Source organism: Westerdykella ornata (assembly GCF_010094085.1).
Source record: "Westerdykella ornata strain CBS 379.55 unplaced genomic scaffold EI97scaffold_11, whole genome shotgun sequence".
NCBI lineage: Eukaryota > Fungi > Ascomycota > Dothideomycetes > Pleosporales > Sporormiaceae > Westerdykella > Westerdykella ornata.
Window position 1 is genome coordinate 41,938 of NW_022986861.1, and position 27,221 is coordinate 69,158.

General features: G+C 53.1%; 10 protein-coding genes across 10 annotated transcripts; 6 read left to right on the forward strand and 4 right to left on the reverse strand.

Annotated features, from left to right (window-relative positions):
• Positions 1-58: 58 nt before the first annotated feature.
• Positions 59-4,326, reverse strand: EI97DRAFT_467292 (uncharacterized protein). The gene is made up of 2 exons (XM_033801590.1): positions 642-4,326; positions 59-593 (listed from the first exon to the last, which is right to left on the reverse strand). Exons 1-2 carry the CDS (start codon positions 4,105-4,107, stop codon positions 283-285), a joined length of 3,777 nt encoding a protein of 1,258 aa, XP_033653580.1. The 5' UTR covers positions 4,108-4,326; the 3' UTR covers positions 59-282.
• Positions 4,327-4,546: 220 nt separating this feature from the next.
• Positions 4,547-5,217, forward strand: EI97DRAFT_361722 (ribosomal protein L24; the record flags this gene model as incomplete). The annotated part of the gene is made up of 7 exons (XM_033794968.1): positions 4,547-4,621; positions 4,673-4,716; positions 4,765-4,783; positions 4,836-4,929; positions 4,982-5,002; positions 5,053-5,117; positions 5,167-5,217. Coding segments are annotated over 7 exons (369 nt in total), but the record flags the coding sequence as incomplete, so codon positions are not given.
• Positions 5,218-6,060: 843 nt separating this feature from the next.
• On the forward strand, positions 6,061-6,952 carry EI97DRAFT_377852 (NAD(P)-binding protein; the record flags this gene model as incomplete). The annotated part of the gene is made up of 3 exons (XM_033795632.1): positions 6,061-6,315; positions 6,370-6,768; positions 6,863-6,952. The coding sequence occupies 3 exons, from the start codon at positions 6,061-6,063 to the stop codon at positions 6,950-6,952; spliced, it is 744 nt and encodes a 247-aa protein (XP_033653582.1).
• Positions 6,953-9,239: 2,287 nt separating this feature from the next.
• Positions 9,240-11,084, reverse strand: EI97DRAFT_433456 (uncharacterized protein). Its single transcript, XM_033798397.1, has one exon. The coding sequence runs from the start codon at positions 10,743-10,745 to the stop codon at positions 9,651-9,653; it is 1,095 nt and encodes a 364-aa protein (XP_033653583.1). The 5' UTR covers positions 10,746-11,084; the 3' UTR covers positions 9,240-9,650.
• A 262-nt stretch (positions 11,085-11,346) lies between these two features.
• Positions 11,347-13,887, reverse strand: EI97DRAFT_398630 (fungal-specific transcription factor-like protein). Its single transcript, XM_033796399.1, has 5 exons — positions 13,674-13,887; positions 13,502-13,621; positions 12,678-13,452; positions 12,379-12,630; positions 11,347-12,325 (listed from the first exon to the last, which is right to left on the reverse strand). Exons 1-5 carry the CDS (start codon positions 13,808-13,810, stop codon positions 11,396-11,398), a joined length of 2,214 nt encoding a protein of 737 aa, XP_033653584.1. The 5' UTR covers positions 13,811-13,887; the 3' UTR covers positions 11,347-11,395.
• A 156-nt stretch (positions 13,888-14,043) lies between these two features.
• EI97DRAFT_418754 (branched-chain alpha-keto acid dehydrogenase E2 component) lies at positions 14,044-15,827 on the forward strand. Its single transcript, XM_033796963.1, has 4 exons — positions 14,044-14,317; positions 14,370-14,473; positions 14,526-14,597; positions 14,648-15,827. The coding sequence occupies exons 1-4, from the start codon at positions 14,128-14,130 to the stop codon at positions 15,791-15,793; spliced, it is 1,512 nt and encodes a 503-aa protein (XP_033653585.1). The 5' UTR covers positions 14,044-14,127; the 3' UTR covers positions 15,794-15,827.
• Positions 15,828-16,813: 986 nt separating this feature from the next.
• EI97DRAFT_442551 (ESCRT-II complex, vps25 subunit) lies at positions 16,814-17,416 on the forward strand (the record flags this gene model as incomplete). The annotated part of the gene is made up of 1 exon (XM_033799765.1): positions 16,814-17,416. One exon carries the CDS (start codon positions 16,814-16,816, stop codon positions 17,414-17,416), a length of 603 nt encoding a protein of 200 aa, XP_033653586.1.
• Positions 17,417-18,633: 1,217 nt separating this feature from the next.
• On the forward strand, positions 18,634-22,569 carry EI97DRAFT_418759 (RIC1-domain-containing protein). The gene is made up of 5 exons (XM_033796964.1): positions 18,634-19,214; positions 19,261-20,688; positions 20,739-21,006; positions 21,060-21,547; positions 21,602-22,569. The coding sequence occupies exons 1-5, from the start codon at positions 18,861-18,863 to the stop codon at positions 22,406-22,408; spliced, it is 3,345 nt and encodes a 1,114-aa protein (XP_033653587.1). The 5' UTR covers positions 18,634-18,860; the 3' UTR covers positions 22,409-22,569.
• Positions 22,570-23,162: 593 nt separating this feature from the next.
• EI97DRAFT_46801 (uncharacterized protein) lies at positions 23,163-23,492 on the reverse strand. The gene has a single exon (XM_033801634.1). The coding sequence runs from the start codon at positions 23,444-23,446 to the stop codon at positions 23,231-23,233; it is 216 nt and encodes a 71-aa protein (XP_033653588.1). The 5' UTR covers positions 23,447-23,492; the 3' UTR covers positions 23,163-23,230.
• A 120-nt stretch (positions 23,493-23,612) lies between these two features.
• EI97DRAFT_433461 (uncharacterized protein) lies at positions 23,613-27,178 on the forward strand. Its single transcript, XM_033798398.1, has 3 exons — positions 23,613-24,168; positions 24,406-25,017; positions 25,077-27,178. The coding sequence occupies exons 1-3, from the start codon at positions 24,045-24,047 to the stop codon at positions 26,789-26,791; spliced, it is 2,451 nt and encodes an 816-aa protein (XP_033653589.1). The 5' UTR covers positions 23,613-24,044; the 3' UTR covers positions 26,792-27,178.
• Positions 27,179-27,221: the final 43 nt, after the last annotated feature.

A 27,221-nucleotide genomic window follows, 5' to 3' on the forward strand; every position in this document is an offset into this window, starting at 1 on the left:
ACAATCTTCGATTGGATGGAGCGAAGGAGGCACATTCGGGTACTAGCTCACTTGTACGATGAGAGTGTCGAAGGGCCTAGGACCGCCTTATAGATCAGGAGCCCTGGGTATCATATTCTGGTGGTGATTCTGTTGGCCCATCACACTCATCCCATATGACTGAGAGGCGCCCCTCAAAACTGTGGTACAAAAACTCGATAGCATTAAGACACCCGCTATGCAATGTACTCCAGGCTATACCGCTACAGAGTAACGATCCCTCCGTTTCGGTGTCCCTTTATATCATTCCGCGTCCACAATTTCCGGCTCCGTAGTATCGTCATCGGAAAAACCCCTTCTTCGCTTGTCGTTCACTAACGTCGCTCCGCCGCGGTCAATGCCCGGCCCTCCCATCCGCCTTTTGTGAGCCACCAAACGTTCTTGTGTCGCAAGAGCCTCCTGCTCCTTTGTCGTCTTTGGTTTTGGCGGCCGCCCACGGCGAGGGGTGCCGGTTGTCGAGGTACCGCCTGTATATTGTGATACATCCACGGAGATCCGGGGCGTGACACGGCGGCCTTGCGCATCGCTGAGGTAGTCGTCTACTTCGTTCGCATCTGAATACTAGTCAGTGGAGGTCGGTCGATAAGGTCCAGATCACGTACCAGAGAGGCCACTTGCAGGTCCATCTCCAAGCTCCCATGATAGTGGACCGAAGTGCCTAAGCTCAAGATGTTCACGCCAGCTGGCTTCATCCACAAAGGACAAAGGTGCATGCCTTTCCATACGCATACCCGACATTGAATCTACGTTAGTGACTTCTCTCCCGCAATCGCCCCAAAAGCATTCCAGAGTGCCTCGGAGAGTCTTCTTGCAATGGACTCTGTGGACGTGTTTCTTCAAGGTCTCGAGGTTATGAAGGTCGGCCTTGCAGTTCTGCCACTGGCATTTGAATGATTGGTATCGTCCGGCCCTTGGTACCGCGCTGGGCGAACGGGAACGTATTTCTATAGGTCCATCAACGCCAGTTCTGACGTTTCTCAAACTACTTGGCTGGGACGGCACAAAACGGTTTGGCGTTGACGCGGAGTATGGTCCAGTGTGGCCATTCGCTGCAGGTCGCGCCAGTGCAGCCGCAGAATCGTGAATAGCCTTGCGCCAGCCTACCGGCCGGCCTTTCTTCTTGGGTAAGGGCTTGCCATCCGGACCAATTCCCGTGGCGGCTCGAAATGCGGAGTAACCAACACCGGCGGCGGTAGGTCGTGGCGCGCTCGCGCTCATGGTCACATGGACCTTGGAGCTGCCAGAGCGGACAGGCGTTTGTGCAAGTGGGTGAACGTCGCTTTCGGGGCCTGGGTAAGAGTGTCGCGGCGGTCGACCGCGTCGACCTTTGACTTTGAAGGGGTTGGTTGCTGGAAGAGCTTGGGCCGCAGGTCCGCCAAGCGCTAGTGAGGTAGCACGTGACCGTGGAGGGCTGCGTTGCTCCTCGTCGCTGTCGTCTTCATCGTCCGCGTCTTCAGCCAAAGCTTGCCCTGAGTCTTTATAGTATCCCTTGGGCGGCTCACCGGGGTCGATCAGGTCCCATCGCAAGGTGCTCAGGTCTGCATCATTAGTGATAGAAGGTAGACTCGACTTGAGGATCTCAAGATGTGCGTTCAGTGCTCTTTCAGTTGGATGCCTTCCACAGGCAAGCAAAACGTCTCGCGCAATAGTCTTGATGTTATACCCGTTACGTCGCAGCGCCTTTTTCTTTTCTAGAGGTTGGACAAGGACCCGGTGCCTTAGATCTTGTCTATGGTCATTGAGAGGTACCGGTGGGGGCGTTTCCAAGGCGGGAGCATGACTAGGCTGAGAAGGCACAGGTACTGCGACAGGGAAGTTGGTTGTCGGCGTGCGGCCTCCGTCGATGTCCATGCCGTCGTCGAACGCAGGGGCTGGTGAGCCATAGGAATACATGGATCCCAGGTTTGGCTGCTTTTTTGGAGGCAATCCCAAGTCTTCATCCTCGTCTGCCTCGGTCAGGTCGATAAGATCTTGGAAACTCCGTTTTCTTGCGGCTTCTTCTTTATTAGCAGGTAGTTTCAGCTCGGCCTTTAGTGGTATCATCTGAGCAACCGGCGCGGGCGACTGGGATTGATTGTCGGGGAACGGTGGATACGACGTTCTGTCCATGGGTGACTGAGCCTGGGCATATTGAGGGCTTGGAATCGCCGGACCACCAGTCCTATGCGCAATAACAGCGGGCGGAGCCTGAGGTCGCGCGGAAAGCGGTGCACGAACATGTTGTGCTGCTGTTCGAGGCTGTGCTTGAGCCCGTGAAGCCGAGTTCACATCGGGCACCGCCGTCAGCAGTGCTTTTGCAAATACGGCGCGATCCAGCTTCATAGACTTAGCCTCGAGGATTTCACACAATTCGATATACGAAGGGTTGCTATCAAGCATAGCCAGAATGGTTTCCACCGTGAGCGGGTTGTTGGGGTTTTGGCCGTTCAGGTATGCCATAGCCGCAGTCGCCAGCTGCTTTATTTTCTCTGCAGGCCATATAGTGCTCCCAGACGGTTTTGGGGGTCCAGCAACTGTTGCTGGCGGCTGTGAGGTTGACGCCGGCACAGACACTGAAGCAGGCAACGTAGCAGGCTGTGCAGCAGGCACTGCAGCAGGCGGTCGGGCTTGCGTCCTTGAAGTGCCTGCACTGTTTGCCGTTTCTTTCGGGACAGCTTTCTTCCGCTGGTTGCTAATAGCAGTTGGGGCGGACTGAGTCGATGGTTGGGCAGGTTTCGATGGCGCTGGTGGTGCAGTTGCCTTGGGCTGCGCTGTAGGTGACTTAGGGGCTTTTGCCCTCCTTTCCTCTTCCCATATACGAGCTAGAAGCGCCGGATCTTTGCTGTTGAGTTCTCTCATTTTCGCCATCATGGCCCTGATTTCAGCCTCGAGGTCTTCGCCAGCACCTGAAGACTCTTGAGCATCGTCTGTAGAAGCATTGGCAGTATTCGCAGCTGGTTGCTGTTTTTGCTTTCTTGGTTTAGCTTGGGCAGCTTGTCGAGCCCGCTCTTGCTCCTCCGCCCTTTTACGCTCCTCCTCTTTTTTGCGCTCTTCCTCTTTCTTGCGCTCCTCCTCTTGTATTTTGCGTTCTTCTTCTGCACGCGCCGCATCCTCAGCCGCTTTTTGCTGCCGGGCCTTTTCCTGTTGCCTTTGGTACTCTTGCCAGGGGTTATACACCGCCATAGGGTCGACGGTCGCCGTACCCTGATTGTATGCTTCAGTAGCAGTTGGGGGTGCGGGTGTCTGGGCAGGAGGAACCGTTGATTGGCTTTCTGCATAGCTGTAGGATGCAGATACAGGCGTGCCAGCCGTGCTTCGCGATGCAGCCACATCCGGGAGTTGCCTGCTGCCATAGCCTGAGTACTGAGTAGAAGAGGAGTTTAGGGTATTTGACGTGTTCGCTTCGGCGGTAGCAGTAGTTCGATTGTATTGGGGCTGTGCTGGACTTGCGGAGCGTTGAGGTTGCTGAGCGTAAGTGTTCTGAGATCGCTGTGCAGGATAGCCGGCCGCCATGGCTGGGGATGGCAGACCGCGAGCAGAGCTCGTCTGGCTTGGATTGGCGTTGACACTATGGGGACGACTGTGCGCTTGTGGCGGTTGCGTCTGAGTCTGCACCTGCGTCTGGGCCAGCGGGTAAGAGTGCGTAGAGGGCGTGGAGTGCATTTGTTGCGTCTGCGCCGGAGCCGGTGAAGCGTTCGAGTATCTAGCTGTCGCAAGATTGGCGGCAGTATATCCTGATTGACTGACTGCAGGCGTTGTGTTGGACACATACGAAGTGTTGCTCATATTTCTCAGCACCTCAGCGGCACCCCTCGTGGTCTCCCTGTTGGTGCCATAAGTACTACTGGCCCATGTGCTGCCCTGCCCGGAAGAATAGGCGTTGGGCTGGTTGTTATAAGTCTGACCCCCATATGACGAGAGGTAGTCGGCCGTTTTGGGGGGTGCCGCGGGCGCCGGTTGCTGGTACTGCTGTCGCGAGTTTTGCGCCAGTGTCGCAGCGGAAGGCGCGGTCTGGGAGGCGGAGTACTGAGGAGCGGCGCTTTGTTGATAATCCTGGTAGTTGTAATGGGGATAGTTATTGGCTGCCATTGCGCAGAGTGTTCATATCTCTTGTGGCCACTCCAAGGCCGACCGACTGTGTTGGCGCTGGAGCGAAAGCATAGAGAACAGGTCGAAGAAGCACAGTGGCGGCGCGGTTTCGAACTGCGCGCTGCGGCCAGAGGATCGCCGAATACCTCGAGCAAAGGGGTGAGAGTAGATGATGGTGAGAGAAAGCCGTCGTCGCGTTCGGGTTGGGCAATTGCGTTCACCATCAAGGACGCGTTCGCCAGTTCATCACGAGTGGTCCGCCCATCCTTGTCGCAAGCGACGGAGCGGAGAAACTTTCTTCCGGCGCCCAGCCCGCTACTCCGCAAGCGAATAGCCTCATTTTGCAAAGCACACAACTTACCCAATTTCGAGCCGAGGACAACGCCCACGACGCATCAAACACCACACGACCTCCGCCATGACGAAGATCAGCCAGTCCGTGTCTAGCTCGCGCCGCAAGTCGCGGAAGGCTCATTTCGATGCCCCGAGCAGCGTGCGCCGCGTCATTATGTCGGTCGGTTTATTCCATGGATTCCTTCAGGAACGGCTTCTCACACGAGTGTAGGCGCCGCTGAGCAAGGAGCTCCGCGAGAAGCACGGTGTGCGAAGGTACGAGACTTTTAGATCCTCAATCGCGACACAGCTAACAGTACTTAGCATCCCCGTTCGCAAGGACGTACGTAGTCGAAGACGGCACCATTAAACCCCGCCCGCTAATCATCGCTCAGGACGAGATCATGATCACCCGTGGAACGCACAAGGGTCGAGAGGGCAAGGTCACTTCCGTCTACCGCTTGAAATACGCCCTTCACATTAACGGAGGTATGGGACACCGGAGGACACATTGAAAAGCATTACTGACCATGAGAATCAGTTGTCCGGGAGAAGAGCAACGGTTAGACCACCGCCCGATTCGTCCATGTACTCGTACTCACGAATGTCTAGGCCAGTCCGTCCCCATCCCCATCGCTGCCTCGAAGGTCGTCATCACAAAGCTCAAGCTCGATAAGGTACTACACCCGACAGAAGATGGATACGAAGCGTGCTGATGGCATATAGGATCGTGAGAGCATTCTGGAGCGGATAAGCAAGGGTCGCGAAGCGGCGAAGGCGAGGCATTCCAAGGCATAGATGACTGATGGCGTGGGTTTCTCGGATTGACGACAATTTTATGGCTGGGTTGCCAAGGGAAAACGGCGCTGGCTGTACTCTTTCTCATCGAGCGAACGGAATGCATTACCTCTCCTTACCCATTTCGAACAGGCGGCTGGGGAACTGAAAGTTGGGGCGTTAAACCGACTTCTAGCTCGAAAAATGGACTGGCCGAATAGGCCTTCGTCAACGGCATACACATCTATACGAGTCGTCAAAGTGTCATCCGCCTTATTGCTCTTGGCTTTCCAAATGCTCGTCTCCACGCCCACGCTAGGATATCTACTCTTCAACCCCGTCCATGGTTGCATGAAGTTATACGACTAGCGAAGAAGAAAATGAATGACTCCGGTCATTCTTGCCTGCAGACCGTTCGCGAGTAGTACATGAAACGAACGGTTTGATGGTGAGAGACATTGTATCTATTTATTTGAGCATTTTATGGTAGAGTCCCTATCTTAGTGTTGGTGAATCGACGGGGACTAGGCATACCGGAACCTACTTGTAATGTTCTCTGACAGCTTAAATACCTCTATGCATAACGAACTCGTCCCTCGGTATCTAGAGGATATACATTATTAATCATTCTGTGCTTACCATTATGTTGCTCAGTAACCGCCCGCCTCCTCCATCATGCAATCCAGCGTATGGATTGCATCAGTTGACCGGACGACTACGTAGTACATATATATTCGGTCCGGCTCTGTCATTCCATCCTCTGTATATACCCCGCGCTCCCGATCGTGAATCGAACATCGACCACGTTCCCCACTCGCCGTCTCCATTTTTGCCATTATAACCATGTCTTCTAAACTCATTGCTATTGTTGCTGGCGTAGGACCTGGTACTGGAGCATCGGTCGCCCGTAAATTCGCACAGACGTATCCAGTCGTGCTGCTTGCACGGAAACCCGAGAACTACGAAGGCTTGGCCCAAGAAATCAATCAAAGCGGTGGAAAGGCACTTGGTATCAGCACGGATGTGGCCGACTCGAAGAGCGTGAAAAACGCGGTGCAGAAAATAAAGGAAGAATTCGGTAATGATGTTGGCGCTGCTGTAGGTTGTCATGTGTGCAAGTCACCATCACGTCTCCTCTGACCCTATAAACAGGCGGCTATCTTCAACGCAAGTGGAGGATTCCTGCGCACACCCTTTCTGGAACTTCCAGAGGATGTCTTCACCACGTCCCTGAAAGTCAGTGCGAATGGCGGGTTCAACTTCGCACAAGCGGCACTGCCGCTGCTCCTGAAGGGCGTGGAGCAGAAGTCCAAGTATCCCCCGTCTTTGATCTTCACCGGTGCAACAGCTTCGGTCAAGAGTAACGCTCAAATGGCCTCATTCGCAACTGGAAAGTGGGCTTTACGGGCTCTAAGCCAGTCTCTCGCCAGGGAGTTTGGTCCAAAGGGCGTGCATGTTTCTCATGCGATCATCGATGGTGTCATTGACATTCCGAGGACGAAGGAATGGTTGAAAGATCTGGGACCTGAGGCTAAGCTGTCTGCTGATGCGGTGAGTTGATTTCCCATCTTTCAATGCGCTTTCAAATTCCGATCCTGGGACGGGATGAGAGTTCGAGAAGTACGTACCATGCTGACGATTCCAGATTGCCAATGACTATTGGTGGCTTCATACGCAACCGGTGACGAATTTCACCTGGGAGATAGACCTCCGCCCCGCTATCGAGAAGTGGTAGACATACCTTCAAGTCTGGCAAGGGATGCACGTAGAATTCACCTATTGACATGATCACAAGCCTTCGCATTCCACATTGCCACACAAAGCTCCAAGTCTTCCTTGCATTCTTTCTTTCCTCTATAAGTCAACCTGTCCTTCCCTATCCACTCATCATTATCCTTCACTATGAGGTCCCTACTTGCTACGTCTCTCTTCACCCTCGCCCTCTCATTCCCCTTCAAACACTCCCATGAAGCCCATGGCACAATACAAAATATCAAAACCGATTGCAGCAGAAACGCAGACACCACTATATCCACAAGCTCCCTGACCCAACGAAACCCCCTCTTCACTGAAACCGCACCATCCGACCAATCTCACCCCAAACCTTGCGGCTACGAATTCAACGACTTCGAAACCAGCGGCATACCCCCCTGGTCCGATAGCGGCCGCTCCGAAGTGCTAGACTACCAAATCGAATGGGTTTACTGCCCACGGCGATGGGTCAGTTATCGCAAATGTCCGATGGATCCTCGATGTTCGAGTGGCCCAGAAGATGGCGGCAGATGGGATTGGAGGACGGATGATGGCAGTGGCCCGGAATAATTACCGGATCAGATCTGAGGGATCAATGTAACATTAGGTACTCCGTAGCCACCCTGCCTCCTGGAACCTTTCACCTCAAGACAACCACATCGTACGCAGACATTGCACTCTCTTCCTTACGCTCCATCACTATGCAGCGACTTCCCTTGGAGCTTTTGGTCCGCATTCTTGATTATTCCCAATCGCTACGGGATCTGGTGCTATTGCGAGGCATCTCACGCGCTTTTCGCTGCGTCGTGGACCAATGCTGCAGAGAGCTAGGCTTCAGGCTTGGCAAGACTGAATTCCATTGCTTCGATGACGCCTTGCTCGCTATCCGCCTTGCCCGCATCCCCTATAATAGGTGCTGCTACTACGATGTAGACCGCGGCGCATACTCCTTTGTACCCACCGCAGAGTTTCTTCGGGCGGTCCAGGAGGGCAACCCAACTCCGACGGGATGCCCAACAATTCCTCCCATGCCTTAGGTCCAAGAATGTGCGGCTGTTATAAATCTGTATCTCGCAGCCCTAGCGTGGACGTCAACTAAGATGGATACTGTTAATAAGGTTGAGTACTTTGCTTAAGGCTCTGGCGACAGTAGCAGTATGTCCTATCTTGGACCTTACTTTTTAGCGGCCTATCTGAGGTCATTCTATCGCGTTAATGTCTTCGAGGGATTATTTGGTCCTCGCGTCTTTGCAGAGCCCGCACTTACAGCCGTTGAACAATTTAGCATGAACATGTCCGATAATTAGTATGATATTGACTTTCAAGCCGAGATTAAAGAGGAGGTGCTCGACTACATGCGGCGTTTTCCCGTTTGGAGGGAACTTGCAGCTGTGCACACCATTTTCAACGGGTTTTTCGAATGGCTATACGCACAGAGCTACCCGGTCAACACCTGGTTCAAATTTCCAGGTGGTCACCGAACAGATAGGACTTGCTCAGAGACCGAACGGCGACAATTGGCCCTTCTTCAGTTCTACAAAGTATTCAACTAAATGGGAAGCCGCAGCGAAGGCAAAACACCTACGGACCTCAATGTCGATACAGGTCTCATCAGCTATATTGGGTGGCTGCCTTATCGCGTTTATCGACTGGCCCTAGGTCTCTCCCCTTAGTCCAACTCTCAAGATATTATTAACTCTTAGGCGTTAGCTGATATACACTCCATTGTTCTAGTGAGCAAACATCATGTATCCGTTGATACTGCGATATACCGTGTGTGCGGCGGGAGTGAGGGCAAGGACCCCTTGGAATCCCGTGTCGATGAGGAACTGATATCGCAATGCGGCAAGAGATATGACCCGGATCCTATGTCCTTCTATGGGAGGCCAGATTTCGGGCTGTTGGATCCTTTTTCTGATTTGCGACCTATCTGGAGGCTGGGCTAGATATCCTCAACTCTACATTACAACCGTCACGCCGAGCACCTTGCTACACACGAGTAACCTAAGCATGGTCCGCGTTAACCTATCTTCGACGCCCCTATATAAGCTGTAGTTTGCCTACCCATCTTAGGTGCACTTTCCAAATTCTCGCTGACTGCTCGTGGTTAGAAAAAGGGCGGGTGTGACATACTCAGGTTATCGTTTCATGCACTCTATAGGGTTGGAGGGATTCGGTAGAATCCTACGAAAGGGCCGGTACGGCGAAGTTATTTACTAATAAGTTATACGAACCCTCCATTACTCATCAGTCAAAGGCACAGAGAGTTCCGTGTATATCATATTCAGAGGCTAGGCAAAGGGTTTCTATCCGCTTAAGATGAGTAGAATCAGAAGAGTATGCTTTTGCCAGATAGAAGTGGGAGAGAAAGTTCGTAGTCGAAACTCTTGTGGCTGGGAAAGCTGGGCAATATTTATATCAAGGTAGTACACGCAGGACAAATTGACACGGAGAGAGATGAAGCATTGCAATCCCTTTCATTCATTGCTCCCGCCGTCAATATGTCATATGCTTCCAACTCTTCTTCCCTTTCACCAATCGAAGAATAAAAACCAAGAACCCCTGACGAAAAAATTCACCCCCGTAGCCCGCAATCACTGCACATACGAACCACTCACACTCCCTTCTTCCCCAAACCGACCCCTGAAGCAAAACTCCCCCATAAAAACGCGCGCAGGATTCTACCCAGCCCCGATACTACCGGTATCCATGGGACTTCCTCCCCCAATCCCCGACCCGTTTGTCCGCCTACTCCTTGCAACAGCCTTTTTCCGCTTGTCCACGGGATTCCCACCCCGCTGCACATCCACCATAGTCATATCATCGTCGTCAGGCTTCTTCTCGCCCTGTTCACGCTCTTCCCAGAACCGTCTCGTCTCGTCGAGCTCCGTAATATCTGCGGGCCGCATTCTCAGCCACTTCATCCGCGGACCCGTTCGTGCTCGTTCGCTAACTCGGAAGCCATATATCCGTGGCTCATAGATATTGCCAACTCCCAGTCCAGGGGCAAGGTTGTGCGGTGCGACGCCGTTTATGGAGGTGATGTTCGCGTTGGATGTAGAGCCCCGGCCTTTGGCTTCTGCATTTGCGGCTTGTATCGCCATAAGCGCATCGGCGGCGCCTGCGGCGGACCGACGACCGCCGCCGATGTCCAAGTCCGTGAATGTCATGAAGAAGAGGGAGCCGAAGGTGGTTCCGAAAAAGGCGCCATCCACGGCCTGGAAGCGGGAGTTGGGCGGCGTGTAGACATCCAAGCAAGAGGGACAAAACAGCTTGACTGTCTCGTGGCCAGGGCTGTCGTTCAATCCAACGGGTAGCACTTTGCAGGAGTTGCAATGGACGCGCGGACAGGTGCCAAAGTGCTGGAGTTCGTACTTTTCGGCCATGTGCTGGATTCCTTGCCTAGACGTTATGAAGCGCTGGTGTATCAGCCCGTAGAGCAGTTCAGCTGAACTCTCGACTACGCTGACATCTGATGCCATTCTAAGGTGTCTCCGGTCGCCGGCTCTTCTGTAGCCACCGCGTCTCTCTTCGCCCAGTACATCATCGTCTTCCTCGTCTTCTTCCTCCTCTTCTTCGTCCTCCTCATCTTCTTCGGGTTCCACGTCCAATATCATCTCCAGTGCCTCCTTGTACATGGGCACCTGCGATGCCAGTCCCGTGAGGTTGAAGTCATCCTCGATGAAATCTTCCGTCACCTCGGCGAAGTATTCGTGCCCTAAGAGGCCGCAAAAGGAGGATATCCAGGACTCCGTGACTTGTGATGATGAGGACATGTCGGGTGGTTGTGGGGTTGTTGAATCTCGCCGTAACAGGAGGCTACTTGATAGGGTATTTTCGGTGGGTTAGATGGCAGTTGATGGTCGACTCGGGGGAGAAAGTCAACTGGAGGATGGCGTAAGCTTCGACATGCGAATTCTGTTTTGGTGGGGGAGAAATGCTTGGTGGGTGTATGGCTGGAGCGATGCGAGAGGGTCGAATTGGAGTGGAAAGGTCCCGGCTCCGATCTAGTGGCAGGTGTAGCCCGTGATTACATCTAGTAGATAGCGACGGTCAGGCAAAGACACTCGCTAGTGTAAGGTCGCAAGGCCCACACAGGCACAAAGACGGCGGGGTGGGAGGGCGGAGTTCCGATTTGCGGTCAGATAGATCGGGAGGAAGAAGAAAAGCTGAGAGGTAAGGTAAAAGGCCTGGTTAGGCGCCAAAAGTGGATGACCGGGCGCCGTCCCTTCACCTCTTCACGTTTTGGTGTTGCGACTTCTCTGTGCTCGCCTCCAGGGCTGGCCGAGCCCCTCCATGATCACGTGACGAGCTTGGCATCTCCATTTCCTGGTCTCGTCCAGCTCCCTGCATAAAAAATACATTGATTTTCGATTACTCGAGTTTATATAAGATCGCCGGTTGCATATTAATATATTGCGCCCGCCTAAAATAGATCTCTCATGATCCGAGCCAGCTCGTCTTCCTGCCCAAGCGCCGTCACAAACTCGCCGCTAGCTGGTATCTCTCCTGAAGTGAGGCCGTAGCCATTCTGCAACATTGTGCTCGAGTAGCCACCAGCAGCTTCGAACAGGCTCGTCAAATCCGATGCCATCCCATGCGGGGTATCGGTATGCTGCCCATTCCTTACATGAGAGAAAATAGCGAGTTCATCCACCTGATGACCAGCAAGCCCAGCCATAGCAACGGCGGCGGACGAGTGAGCGTCAGCTGTATCGACATTCGACACATTCAATCCTAGGCTTGGGCCCACCTCTTTGAGCATCTTGATAGTTTTCCAGAGTCTCTTAGACACGTACGAGTTCGATGAAAGGCCCCGTACGATATCTAGCGCCATGTAGAACTCGTCCCGACATTGCGCACTGAACTGTGCGGGAGCATGGGCCACGGCCAGAAACAGCACCGCAAGAGCCGATATCAGGAAGTAATTGAACATGGTCTGCTGAGTCCGGTAGAGGTCGGAGGTCTGGTTGATGTGGGTAAGAACTCGAATAGTGTCTTTGGCGATTGTCACAACGGTCTCTGCAAAGTCGAGGTGCTTCATGATGCTTGTAGCTGAATGTAGAACAGGTCGGTAAATTAGTATCCGCATTTGGTTCGCTCGTAGGTAGAGCGCGACTTGGAGACGGCGGAGGCCGCGTGAAGCCGGCTCTGGCGTTCGACCACTCTCTGGATGGACAAATCTGAGGGACTCAGGGATGTTCCGGTGCCAATTCAGGACCTGAAAGTCGAGAAAACCGACATCTTCCTTCCTTATGTGATTCTGCGAGGCATCAGGGTTCGCTACAGATCTCCACACTTTTGACGCAATGCCACTATAGGCTATCATGGCGCTCAGGTAGGGGTTATCTTCATCCTGGGGATGACTATCAGTACGAATGGAATTCTAACCTATGATTCGGAACTTACGGGTTTCGGTAGATTGGGGTCAATATCGGCCTCTTGCATAGCAAATGGCATCCCAGTGCCAAAACTCCACCGTCGGTCCAGCACATAAACGGACCAAAAGGTTCGTACGGCTGCGGCACGCTCAGCTGCGTTCGTAAAAATAATATCGTATGTCTCTCGTCGGTGCAGTCCTAGCTCAAAACACTGTCGTACGGCCAGGCCGATTAGTCGCCAAGCGAGGGGTTCGTTGTCCTGATGGAAATGGTACATCCCCTGAAGATAAGTAAGCGACTGATTTTTGAAAGTGAGTGAGTGCTTACTGTAAGGATAAGCATATTGATGCCCTGAATATCAACAGGAGCTGACAGAGTCTTCTCAACCCTCTTGTGTACATTATCAAACAACCTCTCCCCAAGCGGATCCTTACCGCCACCCTCAAGAATGAGTGAAATAGCGAGCACCAGCTTCAAATTACTGGTCTGATCATCCATAATCTCGTCTGCTCCAGGCTTACCCAATTGTGCGAAGCCTGACCGGGCTGCTGCCTCCGTGAAAGAAAATAGCCTTTCGGCGTAGCGGACAACTTCTTCAATATCCAGGAACGGATACATCAATCCCATCTCTTCGTGCCATACCCGTATCAACCGGATCGCATCTTGCTTCGTCAGAGACCAAATGGGATCCTTGTCCATATGCAGTGCGGGTCTGCTGATTATACCGATTGCCTGCGGCGGAGAGCCCTGCGGCGTCACATCTTGTGTCAGGGCACCTTCATCTTCCCCTTCTTCTGGAGCTGTTATACCCATTGTCTGAAGACTCGATTTCGCGACGCCGAGATTGAATGCGCTGGATGTAGGACCGTGGAATCGATGCTGTTTCCCGTGAGGCCTGCTGCGCTCGCGGGCCGGGGAGGGAGGGATGAGCGGATTTTGCATCATGGAGGACATGGACCGAGGGTAGTCTGCTGTGAACGGGGTGCCGATCGAGCCCATGCTTTGCGCATCCGTCTGCGCTTTGAGCGAATTGAGGTTCGCGAACAGCTGCTCGACCTGTTCCTGTAGGGTGGTTATTTTCGCCGACATCTGCTTGAACTCGCTGCAATCCGTTAGTTATGATCCGCAGAAGGAATGCTGGGTCACCTTACTCTGAGTCCTTGAAGTTGTTGCAGCAGTTGGGCGCATATAGGCATTCTAGACCCAGATTGCCGCAACGCTGACATGGCGTCTCTCCATTACACTTGATCTTGCGCCTCTTACACTCATTGCTACAACCTCGTGTCAGTTATTTGTCCCGAAAGTACAGATAGGCCTACGGACCATGCCAGCGAGATATAGCGGTTGCGCTTCGCCCTTGGTTGCGGCATGTGATCATCGCTCTTGCGCTTGCTGGGCGTGTTTGTCTCGTTCGCCGGGCTCATCGTTGCTCCTCCATTTGCTCTTGATGTCGAAATCATACATACGTACGGATTATTGCCGCAACGTCATCCGATGGAGAATGCGATTCTCCTTGCGCCTCGTTCGAGTCCTTTTGGAAGTGACCGGAGTCTCGGCGCTCGGACTTCCGAGCGTTCTTTCTGCGGGGAAAGCTCCCCCCGGCTGCCGCTAAATACTACGGTGGACCATTATCACGTGTAGTGCCCAAAGTCAAATTGCCCGGATAGCATCGGCATACGCTGTTCACCAGCCGCGGCATACGACAACACTACCTGTTGGTGTTCTGGGAATTTCCAATGTCCCGCTCTCAAGTTTTCCAAACATCCACACATCCACCATGAAGAGTGTCGTATCTAGGGAGGCTGGAAAGCTTCTATGCCGCTACAACACCGCTCAAAGGGCTTCCATCTCACTGTGCCGTCGGACAACAGGTTACTTAACACCAGGACCGCATTCTCGCAAGAACTTCCACAGTACGCCAAGTTTGAAGGTTGTAAAGCCGTATCTTCTTGCAGATATTGGGGAAGGTTAGTACGCAATTGCAATAGCAACACCAGGCTCCTACTGACATGCTCGCAGGCATCACAGAATGTCAGGTCATTCAGTGGTTCGTCAAGCCAGGCGCACGAGTTGAGCAGTTCGACCCCATATGCGAAGTTCAGTCCGACAAGGCGTCAGTCGAGGTACATCACATAATTGTATCCATGTTGGAGCGTGGGCACTGACGTCTGAAAGATCACATCGCGGTTTGACGGCGTCATCAAGAAGTTGTATTATGAGCCAGATGATATGGCCAAGGTCGGAAAGGTAAGGCAGGGCTCATTCTGGCATGAAGAACTGTCTAAGAGTAAAAACAGCCTCTTGTGGATATCGACATTCAAGGCGAGATTTCGGAAGACGACGCTGCTCTTCTCAATGGAAAGACGGAGGATGTAGCGGAGCCGCCCACTTCGCCAGACGCCGAACAAATCGTTGAAGTTGGGAGCAATGACACAAAAGCTGTCCCGATACCCTCTCCTTCGTCCTTACCTTCGCAAACAACGATAGAACATCCGAGCGGACAACCCGAAGTACGAAAGCAACCCGGGAAGTTTGCAACATTAGCTGTACCGGCAGTCAGACATCTAGTCAAAGAGTTGAAGCTCAACATTGAAGATATTGAGGGTACCGGCAAAGACGGACGTGTCACGAAAGAGGATGTATACAACTTCGCGCAGAAGCTGAAGGAAAAGGCTGCGGCGACAACTCCAGCTACCGCTCCTGCGCCTGCTCCGGCACCTATACCCGTAGGCGAAGACTATGTCAAGCCGCTGACGCCCGTACAAAACGGCATGTTCAAGCAGATGACCCGTTCTTTGTCAATACCGCACTTCCTCTATAGCGATAGCGTCGACATCACCGCTCTGAACGCCCTTCGTAAGAAGTTCAACTACGGCAAGGAGAAGGGTCAGCGTCTCACACCACTCCCGTTCATCATCAAGGCGGTGTCCTTGTCGCTTCAACAGTTCCCCATGCTGAACGCGCATTTGGACACAACCACAAATCCGGACAAGCCTCAGATGGTTATCAAGGCCCAGCACAACATTGGCATCGCAGTGGACTCGCCCTCAGGGCTCCTAGTCCCTGTCATTAAGAACGTACACTCTCATTCAATCGAGTCTCTCGCCGCAGAGATCGCACGACTGAGCAGGCTCGGTCGTGAAGGAAAGCTCACCAACGCAGACCTGAGCGGAGCAACCTTCACTGTCAGCAACATTGGTAGCATTGGCGGTGCAGCGGTATCTCCCGTAATTGTCAGTCCCCAGGTCGGTATTCTCGGAGTGGGTAAGGCAAGAGTGGTACCAGCATTCGGGGAGCATGGAGAGCTGGTCAAGAAGGAGGAATGCGTATTCAGCTGGAGCGCGGATCACCGCGTTATTGATGGAGCGATGGCGGCAAGGTGTGCGGAGTCTGTGAGAGGGTTCCTGGAGAATATAGAGAACATGCTCGTTAGATTACGATAGGGTCTAGGTAGATGAAAGGAAGAATTTAACACTTGAACCATTGCTCCGGCTGAATGCGGGAATATTAGAAACCAATGATGATTTACGGTCGTCAATAGTGAATGGTTCCTGAATATCGTTTTGGGAGCTCCAGTTCAGCTTCTATATATCTATGAGATCATCCCGGGAGGTTCCTGGGGCTGGTGGTGAAGCTACCCCACATTTATTGTGCGCGGCGGGTGAGTAGGCCACGCCGGCCAAAGGGTGGCCAGCCATTTTTCGCGAGAACATGAAATGTGCGAACCTGCAGAATTTCTTAGATATCTACTCAACAACAAGGTAATTTTATAGGAAAACTTAGGAGTACTTTTTTACTATAGTTTTCTAGTAGTAGCCTCTTTTTTTTTAAGAAAATACCTTGTTGTTGCGTAGATATATAGGAAATTCTGCAGGTGCCTGCCCCTCCTTTTCTCTGCGCGAGGCAGGCCTGCGCAGGTTGCGTGGCCAGGTTCGTGCCGGTTCTTAAGCAAAAGCTCCCCCGCCTTAGGATGTAGAAAACTACACTTTTTCTTAGATATCTACGCAACGACAAGAGATTTCTTTTAGATTTTTTAAGGGCAGCTAGATCTATATAAGAAGAATTTATAGTTATATTTTAGTAGAAAATATCTTGTTGTTACGTAGATATCTAAGAAAGAGTATATCTTTATTCTAGAAAGGACGTAAAAAGGTATCTTCTTTCTTAAATATCTATACAACAATAATATATTTTATTACTAAAATTAAACTATAAATTCTTCTTATATAAATCTAGCTGCCCTTAAAAAATCTAAAAGAAATCTCTTGTCGTTGCGTAGATATCTAAGAAAAAGTGTAGTTTTTCGCTCTGTCCGCTCGCGCGAAAACTGAAAATCTGGCTGGCCACATTTATGGCCGGCCTGGCCTACACACCCGCCCCCTACAATATTTATTTGTTGGATCTCGGGCAACCAACCCTTCCATCTTTCACACACATCCATCGCTTCATAGCTCACAATCATTATGACCATGGCAACAGATTCTTCGACGCCGAATTCGGACTTCCAGTTCCCGCCGCTCTACAACTTCCCGCCCTTCTTCACCCTCCAACCCGTCCTCGCAACGCGCAAATCCCAGCTCCAATCATGGTCATCCCTCATCCAATCGTACTGCCGACACCACCGGCTCTGGACACTTACGCTCGTCGACGCACTCGAGACTCCCCTCTTCAACAACACAAAACTATCGCGCCGCCTCTCCCTCCGCGACGCCCGCGCAATAATAGACTGGATGACGACCCCAGAAGGCGACTCGCGCGCCGAATGGATCCCCACCACCGGCAAGAAGCCCTCCCGATCCGACGAATACAGCGAAGCAGGCAAATGCTGGATATACTGGAAGCGGCCGGAGGAGTGGGCGAGCGCGTTGGAAGAGTGGGTGGATCGGACCGGGCAGAAGGGCACGGTGTTGACGCTGTACGAGATTACGGAGGGCGATGCTACGAGGAGGGAGGAATTTTGGGGGATGGATTCGACGCTTCTGGCGAAGAGTTTGGCTGTCTGCGTTAAGAGGGGGAAGGCGCAGGTTTTTGGGGCTGAAGGAAGTGAGGGAGTCAAGTTCTTCTAGAGGGGCGTTGTGAGGATTCGTGTGTCCGATTTGCAACCACAAAACCGAGAGAGATCACATATGATATCGTGAGCCCGCGTTCAGGAAAAGGGACTGGAATGCGGTAAAAGCTACGAAGCAGGTGCGTCCAATTCGACATCGAATGATCACACCACTAATTCTGAGCCAGTTATCCTCAATCCTGCGGGTTGATCTTCCAATTGCAGACACACCCATTTCCCGCACATTCTGGCTCCATGTCCTTGCCCATGCACAAGGGTCCATATCTGTTTTCCACATTCCCTGGTTCCGTACAGTAGTATTCTCCCTTACCCCGTTCGTCAGGACACACCGTGCAAATCTCGCCGGGAAGCTTGGACAACTCGGAGGCAGATAGACCGTTGGGCGGGTATCGGCATTTGCAATCACCGGCCTAGAGTCATCAGTACCAACGTTTGATGCTTTCCCAGATCCCCACGCTGGATCTGTCGGATGGGTTCAAGAAAACTCCATGGCCGCCTTACAGGTGTAGGACACGGTTTCCTTTCGTGCACTTTTGGCTGCCATCCGCAATAACATTTTCCGGGCGTATTCAACCCGTCCATCCAACTGTATCCCTCCGGACAATTGGGATCTTCGCAAAGCGGTCCGTAACGAATGCCGTTGGTGTACCAGAGCACGCAGGCTAGTTCTTTCACTACGCGACAAACTCGACAGTCGGTACCTCCGAGAGTGTTGCCGTTGTAGGGATTGCTGTAGATGCAGTCGCAGCGGGTGGTGTCCTGGTAATTCTTAGGGAAACTAGACTATGTGGAGAGTATGTGAGGGGAAGAGGGAAGCTGTACACTCATGGAGCAGTCCACCTCGATTGCTGAGACATACTGGGAATGGAGGATGAAGGAACCCAACGCAATGATGAAGATGCTTCTCATCATGTTGATGCTTGGGTGGATTCAGGTTTCTCATGAAGAGGAGCTATTCTCCCTGTTTTTATCTAATATGTCGTATCTGCGATGCAACATCATTTTTGTCGTTATTGTCCGGATACGACAGCAAATATGAACGCGATCTACCCCTAGACCATGGTAGTCAATCTAGGTTATTGGCATTGTACAACATGTTCCTTAGAGGATAGGTTGACGAGAATGAAGCTCGTGATGACTTGGGATATCTATTCTTGACACGCTTTCTCCTTAGACTACTAGCCAGAAAAACTGAGGTACAAACTCTTCTACCACACTTCATTTATCCGTAAACCATGGTGTAACCGAGTCCCCATCCATACGGCAAGCTGTATATCACTGCATGCACCCCAATCTATCAAGTAAAGCACCGCCTCCACAGCCACGTTCCTCCATTCATCCCTCGGCTCAGCCACACCTCTTGCGGACATCGAGCTCCTGAGCTTTCGAACATCACGAACCAAGCCCCACCAGGCCCAATGTAGCCAGCATTCGGGATAGCCATGACGTATTGGCCTTTTGCGTCGCCTTCAGTATTCTCCGCGACGAAAAGTACATTTGGCGATCTTATTCAAGTTACGCATGACGGAGCGGAGCCGCAGAGCTCGGAGGCCCCAGATGGAAAGACCGCGGAGGAGAGGACAGGGAAGGAGGACGCGAGGAAGCATGAGGAATCGGTAGTTGGGGAGCGTAAACCAGAGAAGAGGAGTGCAGGCCAGCAATCGAAACCACAGCGGAGCCCCTCCTATGCTGCGGAAAACGATATCTCAGGAGAGATCATTGCGATTCGATTGACGCGGAGCGGACACATGTTCGCAACCGTCACGAGGACTACGTTGACGATTTGGCAGACCAAGGCGTGTTTTAATCCCTCCCTAGTAAAACTCTGCTAATACCCTATAGCCCACTGTCGTGCTCGCATGTGTCCTCCGTTCCGACCGTTCACTGAAGACATACGGACCGAATGTTAATGTATTACTTCGACCGGATTCCCAGATCTTTGTTCTCCAGACCTCACTCGGATTCCTCATCACATACTCGCTCGCAACCGATCCCACATCCCGAGTATACAAGACACAATTGGCGAACACGGGCCCCGGTCATTCGCGGAGACACAGTTCAGTGGCAGGATTCAAGATACAAAGACCTCATGATGTCAATGCTGGACCTGGCGAGGGCAGCGGCATCAAAGAGCTAAGCCTCCGCTTCCGAATGGTGATAAGAGTGGATGCAGGAATTGCGAAGGCGCTCGCTCTAGATGACGAGCTGATTGTTGCGACTGACACGCCCGCTGCTGTTCAATGTATAAGATGGGCTCCGGATAGCAGTGGCAGTCAGACGAGCACTGAGCTGCTGAGCCGAATGTCCTGGTTGGAGAACAAATCTACGATTCTGGACATGATTCATGACCGGCCGATGAACATCTCCGTCTGGATTACAGGAGAAGGGAAAGCGTTTGCCGTGCAGCGGTTGCCCCCAGGCAAAACAGTAGAGGAGGTGAGGTCACCCAATCTCTTCAAGGGCTATGGCTTCCATAACCGCGAGTCCGAAGCAGAGCATGGGATAAAAGCTGCCATCAATGCCAGATTCTCCTTGCTGGCTGTTGGATGTGCAAACGGCGAGATACATGTGTATACTGCGCGCGATTACACGGGCAACATACCATTATCTCACAAGCTGCGCCCTAGTAGTTCGAGCACCGGGAAACTGACAATACTAACATACTCGCCTGATGGCTATTGCCTGTTCGCTGGATATGAACACGGATGGGCGATGTGGAGCGTCTATGGTATGCCGGGCGCAACGAGCTTCACGACCGACCGATCCCTATCCGAGACCAAGAAAGAAGGCTGGCTGCTCGGTATACGCGACGCCTTTTGGATCGGCGGAGGCGCAGAACTTATGTTGCTCGGCAACAACGACAATCGAATCTTCTGTCTGGAGATGGCTCGCAGCGGCATCACGGGGTGCTTCTCCTCGGCCAATGTGTCGAGATCGCTCATGCAGACGAGTTCTGGGTTCATGATTTACCGCGGGTACGAACTTCCTGACCTTACGACGATATCGGCGGATGTTTCGCTTTGGCATCATGTCCAGGTTCCAGCTCATTATCTTGTGGATCAGTGGCCGATCAGGAGCGCTGTGATTTCGAGCGATGGGAGATATGTTGCTATTGCCGGAAGGCGGGGTCTTGCGCACTACAGTGTTAATAGCGGCAGGTGGAAGACTTTTGATGACCCGTCTATAGAGAATGAGTTCACAGTTCGTGGGGGCATGTGCTGGTTCCAGCATGTCCTCATCGCTGCGGTGGAGTGTCAGGATTCCCATCAGGTTGGTGTCGCTGTCCGCGCAAATCAATGAGATACTAATATGTCTGTCAGATTCGGATATACTCGAGAGAAGCGGCACTGGGCAACAACCATGTCATGCATATCCAAAATCTTCCGGCGCCAATTGTGCTGATTGCACCGTCGGGAGAAGATTCGCTCCTCGTCTACACCTACGATAACATCCTATATCATTACATCATCGATGTGACCAATGCCAGAGTGAGACTGGTCCAGGTGGGCCAGATTGCTCTGCATGGCATCATTCGAGCACCGCCTCGGGTGCGGGCGCTGAGCTGGATTCTGCCCGAGCATCAGATGCGTAAGTGTTCCTGTCATCTCAACCAGACAGATTTGAATTGTTGACTCTGGCAGACCATGGAGACCCCTCTCAAGACGTGGCTGTAGCAACCATACTCTTCCTGGTGGATGCTAAGCTTGTACTTCTGCAGCCCAGTACTACGGATGGAGGAGACCCAAAGTACGAGATGCGAATCATCGCCCAGAATGTGGAGACCTACGCTCTGATGCGCGACCAACCCGCTTTCGCACTTGAGCCGCACGACGACTCTCTGCCGCCTAGTCCGTCGGCAGGGCTGGCTATCAATGGCGTCCATGGCCACGATTTGAGGGATTCGTTGTGGTACTTTGACGGCCATGATATGCGATGCTGGATTGACATGCAAGATGTCCTTGCCTCAGCATCTGTTGAGCTTGGGAGAGAACTGCCGAGCCCTGTCAGGATACCTGTGGACTTTTATCCGCTTGCTGCCATCATCAACAAGGGGATTGTGTTTGGGGTGGAGTCTGAGCTGGTCCAGCGACGGGATACCGGCTTTGCTTATATGCGATTTGGGACCAGGGTGAGTTGTTTCGAGATTCGATCTTTCTTCGGAACATCGCTGACAGAGATATAGACTCATCTCTTCCTTCCTGCACTCTTGCGGCATCATCTCGGGCAGTTCAACTCGCCCGCCGCACGGCATCTCAGCCAGCATTATCAGCATCTCCAGTACTTCCCACACGCTCTCGAGATTCTGCTACACGAAGTGTTAGACGAAGAAGTGGACCACCCCCCTCCGCCAGAGCAAGCGCTCCTACCGAGCGTGCTCTCCTTCCTCAGTTCCTTCCCCCAGTACCTCGACATCGTGGTGCAATGCACACGCAAAACCGAGCTACGCTCCTGGCGAACCCTCTTCTCCAACCTACCGCCACCGGAAGAGCTGTTCGAGGAGTCGCTGCAGAAGGGCAACCTGAAGACGGCCGGAGGCTACCTCCTCGTGCTGCACACCTTTGAAGAACTGCGCCCCACGGGCGACCAAGTGGTGCGCCTATTCCAGCGCGCCAAGGAAGAGCAGGACTGGGACCTCTGCAAGGAATTGGCGCGCTTCCTCATGGCGCTGGACGAGAGCGGCGCCACGCTACGGCATACATTGCAGCTCGTGGAACTGAGGAGCCCGGACGAGGCGGAGGCGGAGGCGGAGGGGGGACTGCGACCGCATTTCTCGTTCGATTCTTCGCGGTTGGGGGTGCCGAGAAGGAGCCATGGGAGAAGAGGCTTGAATGGTGGTGGTGCGGGCGGGGATTTGGGGAGTGAGGGGGTGATGTCGAGGGGTGCGAGTAGGAGTGGGGGTAGGAGTAGGAGCGCGAGTCCGACGAGTGCAGCGTCGCTCGTTGAAGGAGATTACTTTGGTTCGGAGAATGGGGGGGCTAGTGCGGAGTAGGTGATACCAGCATAGACAAGTAGATATTGTTGTTGTACGATGGCGTGAAGACGCCGAATCGAATGAATCTCGGGACCGCGAAGGCCGTGCTGACAGGTGTGATGGCACCTCCCGAGTGTCTTGTCAAGAGTATGATATCGAGAATACAATTCCACAACGATGACATATGCATGCACTGTGTAGCTACACTGTCTGTGGGCTAGGGCTGCTCGTCATAACCGACAGGGCTGCAGCGCGGCTCAGGCAGACGCTCAAGAAGGAAGAACGACGGGTCAGGCTACCAACGGTAGATCTTCCAAAGCTTGGGTCAGCCGTTGTGAACGCCTCATCTCAGGCATTGATTTTGACGTCGATGGGGGATTCAGCGGTACCGTGTTGTCAGTACCCAGACATTAAGAGGCCCCCTATCTATTATTTATTGAGACAACTAGCATCTTTATTCAAAGGCAGATTATCATCTTAGAGCCTGAGGAAGACGTGTTAGGCAGCGTTAACGTTAGTAAGTTTGTGGAAATTTAACTGTGTTGGGTTTTGTGTAGGCGGGATTTTGGTGGTATCTGTGAACAGGGACCTCTCATCAGTGTTTGGGTACGATACGGTGGACTACGGAGTGTTTAAATAAGGCCCCCAGAACGGTCACGGTCTCTCCACCGACTGAGTGGTTTGGATGTGTCTGAGGTTGGGGCTGATGTTGCTTGGCCCCCTCCATCCATGCGGAAAGACAAACGAGTGGTGGGCGCGTCTGGCGGTGACGAGGGAGAGGGGGACACCAGGGTCAGCAACTCCGGGGTCGAACGATGCTGATTCTGATTGGACAAGGGGTTACTCTGTGGATCGAGTGTCGTGCTCGTAGGGCTGTGTGAATTTCGTTTTCCCGAAGACGGGCAAACATGCAGGGTAGCTCGCCCGCCAAATTAAGGAAGAAAAAGAAAGGCTGAGAAAGAGAGAGATAGAATACGGTCGGAGATTCAGAGGATTCAATCTCTGCGCATACGAGACGATGCACTGGCTCATGGCGAGAAAACTGACGGTGAGCATATCCGTCCTTTCTCGCTGGTTGTCATCATGAAGGAAACATAATAACCGTTTGGCCCCATGGTCCACGGAGAGCTCAGCACAGCCATCGCTAGCGGTAGCGGTAGATAGCGAACCCTACACCGTCACCCCCAGCACTTATCCGCTCGCCGGCCGCGCACTGCCACCTCTCTCTCCCACCGCATCTATCCACGGTGCACTGCTGCACCATCATCAGCAAGCACGGCGCCGCAGCGTCCCATGTGCTCGGCGCTGCATGCATGCTGCGCGATGGCACGAGTCCCGACCGCTACACTGCAGGGCGCAACGACCGCCTTTTAATGTTATATAGCATTTGCGCTCCGTGTACAGAGAGCTGCAGCCGTACCTCCCTACAACTTCATCTCCTTCCAAACTAGTTATTACGCGACCCAACATTTGAAGGCATGAGACACGCTCGATAGAAAGCAACAAGGCGATTCCTTCTTCATCCTCCTCCTCCTCCTCCTCCTCCTCATCCTCATCCTCATCCTCTAAGACATAACGCCCACGCGCGCCAATCTCTTCCCTCTTCCCTTCGATGACCGTTGTTTGTTGAATCGCATGAGCACACCTGCGTACAATGACCGCTCCCCCGACGCAACGCCCCATCTTCACTGCACCGTTCCTCTCGCCGGATGCGTCCGTGTCGCTGGATATTGATGCGACTAGTCCTTGGGCTACCATGGGGCCTTTCGCTGTGAATGGTGCGGATCATCATCTCTTGCCTGCTTGTGTTTCTTAACCTCGTACTTCATTCACATGTCCTCTGCAGTCCTTCGCTATTGTCATCGAGATACTAGTATTGTTTTTCTTGTGTTCTCGAATTTTGCAGTAGTTTGGGTTCGCATATTCTCTTGGGATCCCCCCTCTTGCGTGTGCATCTCTCTCCATTGCACCTGTCCCATAACCCTCTTAACTTCAACGCTGACATCCCCGTCCAGCCCAACTCTCCCCTCGAAAATCCCCCACACCACCATCAACAACCACCAATGAAAGAAAGAAGAAAGCCGACAATGGCGGCGCGCTCCTCTTCATCACGGGCACCAAACCCGCCGACTTCAAGGCCCGAGGCGTAATGACGCAGGTGCGGAAACAAGCGATGGATAGCTATCTGAAGAAGGAAAAGAGACCCAGGAAGAACAATCCTCGCTCCGGAAAACAGAGCGAGGACGATGACTCCCAGGGCTCAACGAGGGGGAGTGTGGGAAGCGAAGAGCCGGACGTCGTTGACGCAGTACTAGCATCCTCAGATGCATTAAGCGTGTATCAGGGAGACAGGAAGAGGAAACCGACGAGTTCGATACCGTCGCCTGCATCGAGTGGGCATGGACGCACTACGCCGGATTCCACACGGATCCCACGCATCCCGCCGGTCCTCGACATGGTGCTCTCTTCGGCGCCCATTGTGCAGCCCATGCGCGCGGGGATTCCGTTGCCGTACATGCAGACCTCCCCAAGGCCGTTCCAGTCGATTGGAAAGCCGTTTGATCCGTTCCGGACCATGTTTCAATCCCATCATCCGTTTGTCTCTGTCGAGGAGTTGAAGTGGCACTGTACGTACTCAGTCTGTGCTTTCTCGTTCCACAGTACAAGCTCACTGACAATACATCAGGCTCACGCTTCTTCGGCACCCGCGCCATGGGCCTCTACTGGATCCCCACACTCGTCAAATCCCCCCACGCCTTCCTCAGCACGCTCTGCATCGCCAGCACGCACTACGACGCCGTGCACAACGCGCAAATCGAGAGTCTGCAGACCACGGCCTTACGACAGGAAGTCATCCACCTGATCCACCAAAATATCCTGAACCCGGAGACCAAGGTCGACGATTACAACATCATCGCCCTGACGCAGCTCATCGCCAGCGAGATCATAGCTAGGGAAGACGCGACCCTGGGCTTCCACGAAGCAGGCATCGAAGCCATGGTCCGGACGCGAGGCGGTCTCAACAAACTCGGTGTAAACGGCCGACTCGCACACACGCTCTCGTGGGTCTCGATCGAATCCGCCATCCTGCGCGAGGCGAAACCTAAGACCATGTACACCGATTTCCTCACCTCGTATCACTCCTCATCGCAAACGAAATCGTACCCGCCGACGGCCACGCTGCCCGAGTCGCCGCTGTACGTGCCGAGAGGCGAGTTTACGACGCTGGAGCGCAGCACGCGGTGTAGTGCGCGGACGTTGGATCTGCTGAAGGATATACGTATGATGCTGGATTTGTTTCTGCATGAGACGAAGCGGAGTCGGCAGAATGCGCAGAGTCTGAGGAATATTTATAAGAGGATCACGATGCAGTATCCGACTGCGGCGATGCTGGCGAAGACGAATGTGATGACGGCTAGGGAGTGGACGTATGAGAGTTTGAGGGTTGCGGCTGTGGTTCTGGCGACGGCGATTGTGAGGAGGTGTCCTTTGAGCGAGGCGTTGGGGTTGGTGGCTGGGAGTGAAGGGACGATGGCTGAGGAGGGCGAAGCTTCGAAGTCGGGGCCTTCGACTTCGCCGACGACGACGATGAAGACGGCACTGAGACACGATTCCCCCGTGACGACCTTTTCGACACTTCCTTCCTACACCAGCACCGCCGCTCCTCCTTCATCTTTCGCCTCGCAGCCGCAACAAAATACCTACACCCACCCATCCATCGCATCAACCATCTCAACATCTTCCTCGCACACCTCGTCCTCCTCCCCATCAACCATCAACACTGCCACATCAACAACATCAACATCAATACCTCCTCCATTCCCCTCAACGTCGATACCAACTCCTTCCCACCCCTTCTTCCCCACCACCACCTCTCCAGCACCCCCACCACCCCCTTCGCAACCAACAACGCACCTCCTCGCCCTCCGCGCCGCCCTCGAAAACTCCAACCTCTCCGACTGCTGGGGCGACATGGCCGGCGTCCTCCTGTGGATCAGCCTCGTCATGGGTGCCGCCACGGCCGCTCCGTGTAGGAGGGGCACGTCTCTTTCTACAAGTCTGTCTACAAGTACTTCTACCAACGCCGCCGCCACAGCCTCTTCCTCTGCCTCATCATCCTCCTCGCACTCACATCCTACATCCTCAACCACCACAGCCCTCTTAGCACAAACCCCATCAATATCACCGCGCATCCCAACCGCGAGAGATACCAAAATCCCCAAGGACCTGCGGAAATGGTTCGCAGCGCTCGTCATGCGCTGCTCGATTACGCTGTGCTTCGAGCATCCGGTGGGCGTGGCCGGGACGGTGGGCAGGATGGGCGAGGTGGTGGAGATGTTGGGCGAGGGATGTGCGAGGGATGTGGAAGACGGGATTGCGAAGAGACGGAGGAGGGTGTGAGGGTGTGAGAATGGATGTTTATTTATTTATTTACCCGTTTGTTTATTTATGCCACGTTGCGGCATGTGGAGGTATCGAGGGATTGTGCTGGAGGAAGCTTGGAAGGACATGTTTCATTCCGCTCCCGTTACGGTCCTGGTTCGGGTCCTGATTGGGGTCCGACGTTTTATGTTTGGCGTCGCGATACCTCGAAATCTGTACTTTCTTGTTCCGTTTTGTCTTTACGATGGGCCTTCTCTGTCTAAGCATTTAGTGCTATGGTTTTCTGGATTGTTCTGCGGCTACCTATACCTAGGTATCAGTTTTGCACCCTAGCCTCGGGAAAGAAGATAAGATTTGGATGGACCTGAATCCAATCGCACATGTAATGACATGGGAATAACCTTATGCAATATACATCATATTCGTTATTCACCACTACACCCCATTC